At 45.8% G+C, this 7,983-nt stretch overlaps 1 protein-coding gene across 2 annotated transcripts; it reads left to right on the forward strand.

The window, feature by feature from the left end:
* The first annotated feature begins 1,818 nt into the window (after positions 1-1,818).
* On the forward strand, positions 1,819-7,620 carry MMACHC (metabolism of cobalamin associated C). Of its 2 annotated transcripts, none has more exons than XM_054210775.1 (5): positions 1,819-1,934; positions 3,888-4,082; positions 4,470-4,622; positions 5,180-5,519; positions 6,107-7,620. In XM_054210775.1, exons 1-4 carry the CDS (start codon positions 1,839-1,841, stop codon positions 5,489-5,491), a joined length of 756 nt encoding a protein of 251 aa, XP_054066750.1. In that variant the 5' UTR covers positions 1,819-1,838; the 3' UTR covers positions 5,492-5,519; positions 6,107-7,620. The 2 variants fall into 2 exon arrangements, with proteins under 2 accessions (XP_054066750.1, XP_054066751.1); XM_054210776.1 differs by having other exon boundaries at positions 5,183-5,519.
* Positions 7,621-7,983: the final 363 nt, after the last annotated feature.

Here is a 7,983-nt window from a genome sequence, read left to right on the forward strand (position 1 = left end):
AGACCACAGAAACTCTGTCTTCCTGGACCACTATATTCAGAAAAACAGGCAAGATGAACATTAAAAATTCAAATATTTGAGCTAACCACCCTCAAAAGTAACTTGTCCAGCTGACTAAATATTGTGCATCACAAGGGTTTCAGCAAAGGACCCCATGTGAGGATACCTGACTCTACACCAAGCTTGGTCATGGCCCTCCAGGCCCTCCACTTCAACTTGTGCAAATTGTTTTCCACTGTCCATTGTATCTCCTGGGAAGCAAGGTGATTCTTGAGTTTTCAGATCACTAAAGAAAAGGCAAAGGAAGAAATGAAAAAGTCCTTTCTGCCTTGTATCCAACACTTTGTTATCACTTGTTTAGCATGGAGATGGCACTACATCATTGTGCCAAGCTACACTCACAGCCTGTTGTTTCTTCAACGGGACTTCAGCAACCTAGACAAGAAGTGATCTGTGTAAGAGGCTCCATGCTTCAGTTCCAGTGCCTTTACCTTCACTACCTTCTAGTTTATTCATCTGCTCCTACTGGAGCTCTTTCTCCTGCTTAAGTCAATTCACAGACTGAGTAAGTGCTTCAATGATCTGAGTAGATGGGCAAAACCAGATTTTGTATGAGAACTAAGTTCAGGAAAGCACATAATTAGTAGGCTGGTTCAACTTCAGAAGCTGGGAATAGAGAGAGACCTGGAGAGAACAAACCTTAATTCTAAATAAGACTGATAGGATCCTTCTGCCCTCCTCCTACAGAGGGCATGGATATAATAAGAAACAACTCTTGTGGTTCTAGAAGATATAAGGGATCTCCACAAAGAAAGAAATTTGCATATCTGAAGTAGTTCTGTCCCCAAGAACTTGCAGATCTGGTGTCCTGAGACTTCATAAAATTTAGGACTGACAGAAAATGTTGCAGAAGAACTGTAAAGATTATGTTAAACTGCTATAAAGATTAGGGTAAGGAGATCCGATTATGAGGCTTGGTCTTCAATGTGGCCAACGTATTTGTAGGGAACAGGGGGAGTTGCAAAGAACACATACTTTCAGATGGGGCAGGAGAAAGGATTATCAGCACAGAGGCCTCGCTAACTGTTTTAGTGAGCAGTGTCCACCCACACAGGAAGGTGGGGCTTTCAAACACCGTATGATGAAAGAAAAATATGCACAATTCAGATCTGTATAGCACGGATGGGCACACTGTGCAACAATGCTGGGAAAACTTGCTCGTAACAGAGAAGCGATACCACCAGACCCCTCAAATCCCCTTGGTGTGGGATGGCTGCTAGCTGCCCTGCTGCCCTGGCTGCTGGGCGCCAGGGAGGCGCTGCTCAGCCACAGCATTCTCGGGGCCTGGTCTGTCAGGGCTGCGACAGGACGGAGCCCACCTGGGCCTGCCGCATCCTTAAGACTCGCCTCAGCTCCCGCCTCAGCCAGGGGCTGGGAAACGAGCCAGGGCTCGCGTCGAGAAACCGAAATTCCTCCCTCTCCAACCACACAATCACACGCAACCGTTAGGAATGTCAGCCCTCTACCGAGGTTATCGGCCTAGCCACCAATCCACCATGGTAGCAACGCGCTACGGGGGTACACCGGCAGCTCCCAGTGAGCTCCCCACTCAGCTCCGCAGCCAACCCGCCGAGGGTGAAACCACGGTCACAAACCGCCAGCGGCGTGAGGCAGGGCGGCCCCTCAGGCCGCGCAGGCCCTGAGCGGCCCCGCCCATCACCGGCCCCCCGCGCGGAGCCTGCTGGGACATGTAGTCCCCGCCGGGGGGGCTCCCGCGTCGGGAAGGAAGGGGCGCACTACAAGTCCCAGGGTGCCTTGCGCCGCCACCCAGGAGGAGCATGGTGCCCCGCGCGGTGGGCGGCATGGAGGGGCGCGTGGCAGAGGGGCTGCGCGGCGCCCTGGGCCCCTTCGGCTTCGAGGTGCACGCCTTCAAGGTACTGACGTCAGGCGGGCCTCGTCGTGACGTCACCCGCGGTGACGCCAAGCAGACGACGTCACCTTCCCCAGGGTTTGCGGGGGCGGGGTGGGGTGTGGCGGGGTGCGGTGGTGCCCGGAGGCGGCGGTGGCCCCCGCGGTGTCGGGACGAGGATAGCGGCGGTTTCGCCGCCGGGCTCCAGCCTCCAGTCCCGCCCGGGCCGCCCGCGCAGGCGGGACCTGCCCCGGCGTTCTTGGCGCGGCTGCCGGCAGGCGGCACTGCCGGCCCGGGCCTCGGCGGGCCCCGCTGCGTGCCGGAGGCGGAGCGCCGCGCGGGGCGGGCCCGGGCGCTGGAAGCCCGCCCGGTGAGGCCGGTCAAGGCTATCACTGTCCGACCGAGCCACGCTGCCTGTTAAAGCCAGGAGAGGTACATACAGACCCGTCCGGACCGACAGAGGGTAAAGGCCTTAAGCAGGCTTAAAATTTAACCTAACTGCAGAAACAGGGGCCTATTGAAGCGCAGACTGCCTCATCCTGCTGACACCCGGCTCTCCCCGTGCAGCTGGGGCAGCCCCTTCCACTGCCCCTGTATACACTCAGCTGCCCCCAGCGCTGCGGATTTCCTTCTTTGCCCACCCCAGAGGAAATCTGCAATGAATCAGTCTGCAACATCAAATATAAATCAAACCCGGCCTTCCCCTCCTCGGGGAATGTTGTATTTGTCACCCGAAATATTTGCATGCCCTGCTGTATTCTTGATCTGACAGAAAGTAACAGGGAATGAGGCACAGAGAAGTGAAATCTCCAGAATTTGGAGAAGAATTTAACGCTGCTTTCCCAAAACACAGCAGCAGGATCAGGGGCAGAACCCAGATCAAAAAGGCTACAGCTCCCAGAGAGAAACCTCGAGCGCTGTATCTCTTTTTAGATTTAATTCTCATGCAGCCGGCCCTGGTACACTGGCTGACGTAAACTGGGAAATTAGCAACCCTTGGATTAAATTTCTTGTAACATCTTGATTCGGTATCCTAATCCTGAGTCACAAAATTGATTAAACTTTTATATCTTACTTTTGATGTAAGAATATAGACTTAGTTTTCATTCTGTGTTTCCACATGGGCAGGTATGGCTGCCACTGTCACTGATAAAGTCACTTTCAGATTCATTTCACTGATACTTAGAGGTGAGCAGTGTTTTGTGTTTTCAGACAAAATATTAAAATTACATTAGTTGGCATGTTTCCCAACATTAGACCTGGTCTTTACGGCATCCCAGGAGAGTGGGAGTTACCACGGCCTATAAAAAGGCTGATGTTATCATGCAATACGTGAGTAGTACAGGGTTTTGGCCGTTACCGCCTCCTGCCCGGCAGTTGCTGGTCTGAGCCCTGTGCCCCTGGTCGCCTCTTCCTGCTGCCCTGGCTTGAGCCCTCGTTTCTGGTCCGTGTTATATAACACATCCATGCCCGGGAACAAGTATCAGAACGTGGCCGTGTATCACAATCCACACGCTAGAGCTGACGGTTCTGGGAGCTTCACATCCTTCATTTTCGCACATAAATATTTCCTGCTGAAGAAATAAACCTTGTCACATGAGCAAAACAGAAGTGCCGGTTTCTTTCTAGCTGAAGCCGAGGAAAAAAAAACAACTTGTAAAAGCTTTATCTCAACCAAAACACCTGATTTGCATTGGCAAGAGTGGTTGCTCATACTTGAGCCAAGCTGGATAAAGAGCAGTCTTGAGGTGAATGCAGTGGATGATTCTTATCTCTCACATCAAGGAGCAGCTTCCAGAAACTGTAAATCCCAGTATGCAAACCAGCTTGGTTTGAATGGAAGGCACTGGGCAGGCTGCCTATCTGGGTTGCAAATGAAGGTGGCTACACTTCTTTCCACTTTTTTAAATTCCTGCATGCCTACTAGTGTAAGAATGGTGTCCCTGTTTTAATGGAGATTTGTTTTTCTTTACCAAAGGTCGGATGGTACAATGCTATTCTCCAGCCAACCTTTCATCTCCCCTACCCAGATGACACACTGGCCTTCGTGGTCCTCAGCACGCCTTCAATGTTTGACAAAGCCCTTAAACCTTTTGTGAACAAAGAACGGTTAAAAATAATCAGGGATCCTGTGGATCAGTGTGTTTCTCATCATTTATCACGTGTGAAGGAGGTAAGAACCTGAAATACCAATTCCTTTTACTACTGAGGCATACAACCTGGTTGGCTGAGCGGTAGACAAAGCCCTCCAGGTTCCTGCCCGTGCTCTTTAGAAGGGTAAAGCATTATTCATGATGGTAATTCTTACTAAGAGCATCAACAGGCTGTTGATCTGCTTCACTTGCGTATTCTGTCTCTCTGCCATCACAGCCTGTAGCTATACGGAGTGCTTACAGTCAGAGTTTGAAAACCCAAGGCCACAAGCCCCGCTGATAGGTTTCAGTAGCAGAATGTGGAAATCTGCAGGCTTCACATGGGCCTGATTTGCCGGCATCCAGCACTTCTGTAGTGGCGAATCTTTTTCCATGAGTCTGGGCTGATGTTTTTTTATTTTCCCCAGAAATTCCCTGACCAGAAAGTGGATGTCATCTTTGATTACGAGATCCTGCCAAGCCGAAAGCCCAAGTTCTTGGCGCAGACAGCTGCCCATGTTGCTGGAGCGGCATATTACTACCAAAGGAAGGATGTGAAGCTTGATCCTTGGGGGAGAAAGGTGAGGCAAAACCACAATCTGGGAAAAACCACCAAACTGCAATCACCGAATTCTACAACTATTGTTTACTCGCTAGTTCTTCCTGCAGGAAAATACAAAGTCCAGATTACATATAGATACATAAAGTGTTTCAGACAGGAATCGGAAGCTCCCAACATTCTCTGGGATGGTAGAGAGATGCATACATGGAGAAAAATATCTTGATCTATTAGACCTACTTAGACAGGAGAATAAATTTCAATGTCAAAGAAGACCTGTTGCTTGGAGCATTATAAATAGAAAAAAAGAATTGCATTGGGGTTAATTTCAGTGATAGATTTTCAAAAAGGGACCTCTCCCTGCATTACAGGGTCGCGTGTGTGGGCACAGGAGAATGGGAATTAAATGCAGTGCTTCAAGCCACATGTTCAGGAAAGAGCTTTCCTTTCTTCTCTGTATAGCATGCCAACAGAGGGCTAGGAGCGTTAGAAATTGCAAAAAAGCTTGATGCTTTGAACTCTTAACCGTTACTCGAGATCAAATGAGACATCCTAGATCCTTCTTTTTTTTTCTTCCAGAAGATCTATGGTGTATGTATCCATCCCAAGTATGGCGGTTGGTTTGCTATCCGGGGTCTCCTCGTGTTCCCAGATATTCAGGTACCGTTCCTGGAACAGTCTGCCCCTGTTGACTGTGTGAGCACCGAGGAAAAAAGAATTGAGTTGCTGGAGCAATTCAATTTCCACTGGCAGAACAGCCGCTACAGGGACATAATTGAAGTGAAGGAACGGTATTCGGAGGAGCAAAAAGCCTACTTTGCCACTCCTCCAGCGGAGAGATTCAGACTGCTAGGGCTGACACAAGAAGCCCAGAGAAGCACATTTCATTGAGTAACACGACTCCACGAAAGGACAGAGGGTAAGCAAAGTGTAACTCCTCGGCACCTTCTTTTCCATGGTGCTGAGGGGGAAGGCGTGCTGATACAGGGATGGCAGATCCAAGCGGCGTGTGCAGCGTCTCAATCCAACCATCAGCACTGCATCACAGCCCTTGTGGTTTGGAGGAAGGCGGGAGCAGCCCGTTCTGTGCTGTTGCTGATTGGTGTGTCTTTTTGGGAGTCGGATGAGATGCCGATTAGCCTGTGGTTGGGAAAAGTTCAGACTCTGGCAACTGGAAAACACGTGCTGCTCATTAGAGAATTCAGTTTTGTTCACAAGAATTTTCTTTACAAATGTTTTGGTTTTATTCTGTGCAAGAGTAAAAAAAGTTAATTTTCAGTGATTGTAGTCTGAAATATATTTTTTTCCTCTGAACTCAGGGCAGATATTCTTTAGATATATCCAGCATTTATTAGCCTGTGTTATAGCTTTCTCTAGGGAATAAATGTTCAGTCTTTTCAGTCTTGCCTTCCTCAGAAAGAAAATTTGTCCTGTACTCCTTCACTTGCAGTGACGCTGGCTTAAATTAATTTAATTTAAAAATCTTTTTACTGTCTCCTTTCTTAGCATCCAAAATAAAATTCTCCAGAGATTGTTTCATTGAGCGGCGTGGTCCTGTACATGGAGCGGGAATGAGGAAAACAGCCAACAGCAGCCGCCTCCTTCAGGGTGGTTACGAAAGGGAAAGGGACAGCACAAAGGTCACCGCTCGAGTCTGCCCTGTTTCCTCTTCACTTGGGGTCAGCTTCTCAGAACAAAACAGCGTCTGCAGGTCAATTTTAAGCACTTATCCATTGTATAGAGTGGCCAACTAAAATCTTCAGAAAGATGCTGAATAATGTCTATGTGAGTGGAGTTTTTCCTCATATTAAGGTAACTGACTGAAAAAGTAAATTCTCATGGCCTTTTTCTAAGGTAGATGAGGTTTCAATTTAGAATATTTTTCAGTGCCGTGCCAGCACACACCGCAGCTTTACTACCATAGTTTCCTGTTGTGCTTTCCATATGCGGGAGATCGTAAAACTGCACGCACATAAAAACCATTACATGAAGCATTGTCGCACGCACAAGCAAACGAGCAGAGAAAATAAAGGAAATATTCATGATGTTCATGTTACTTCTATTGCTGGATAAAACATCTTCATACAGAAACATAACATTTTTTTTTAGATAACTGTGTCCTGTTAGATTTGTTCAGAGCTTACAATGGCACTAGGAATCAGGAATTAGTTTTATCTTAGAGCACTTTGAGGCTCAGGCCTCATTAAATTAATATATTATAATAAATGAAAATAATACTTTTTGGTAGTTTTATTACTTGACTGCAATGCAATGCTGCAAATCACTAGGCACTTTCTCCCTTTCCTTGGAATCAACATGATGATGCAAAAACACTGACTTTGCAGAACTGAGCCCTTTCTTTTTATTTTGTGTTTTGATTCTTCATACCTTTTGGAGACCCAAATACTAAGGTTGCCCTCACAGTTAAGTCACAGCTTGATACAGTTTTTCATAGTCTATATACTAACTAAGCATAATCAAAATTCAGCATAACGAGTTTGTTTTCCTGTAAACAGAGTAGTGAGCATGTGATTGCTGGGTTAGTTCAGTGTATTTGCTGTTACAAAAAGTCTTTTGTTGCTTTCCATGCTTTGTTCACCACATCTGACTAAGGCAGACACCTGACTTATTGTGCGATAGTGGTATTGTGATTTTTAATTTAAGCAAAATAATGAAAATTGTTGAAATTCTGTTCTTTTGTTATAGAATTACTTCTGGTTGAAATGTTGATTGACCTTCCAGAACTTTCCAACTGAACTGTAATTTAATAGGGACTTGAGTTAATGGTTCATATTAGTAACATATAAAAAATACTGATTCTCTTAGAAGGATAAATAAAAAATGGAATCAGATTTATCTTTTTATGTTATAATTTAAAGTAAAATATTTGGCTATTTGGGGGTTGATTTCTTAGAAATATTTCATATTTTGTCTTAGTTCATTTATTAAACAGATTGCCATAGCCATTTCATTTCAATTTTTGTAATTTATTTCTTCACATGGTATTTTGGTAAATAAAATATACAAAGTTGTAAGTAACCGTCAGTACTGAGTATTTTTATTTAAGCAATGCATTGATTAACTTGTGGAGAGCTAAAGATGTCAAAGTAAGTATCAGTCACCGTGGTTTTAACATACTGAAAATAGCAAGCTACCGGAGACACACAAAATCCATTATCTGAAAACACAAGAAAAATTTAGTTATCTTAGTAGAAGTTAGTAAACTATTATGGGATAACAAAAAAACAAAACATACAGCACATCATTAGTAAGTTTAATAAATGTTTATTTTTCCCAGGTCATTTCAGAGAGAGAATTTAAGCAAGCACATGGCAATCCCTTTCATTTTTTCCTCTGTTCTTGCAGTAACAAAAGTTGAAGGT

Source organism: Rissa tridactyla, chromosome 8 (genome assembly GCF_028500815.1).
Source record: "Rissa tridactyla isolate bRisTri1 chromosome 8, bRisTri1.patW.cur.20221130, whole genome shotgun sequence".
Taxonomy (NCBI): Eukaryota; Metazoa; Chordata; class Aves; order Charadriiformes; family Laridae; genus Rissa; species Rissa tridactyla.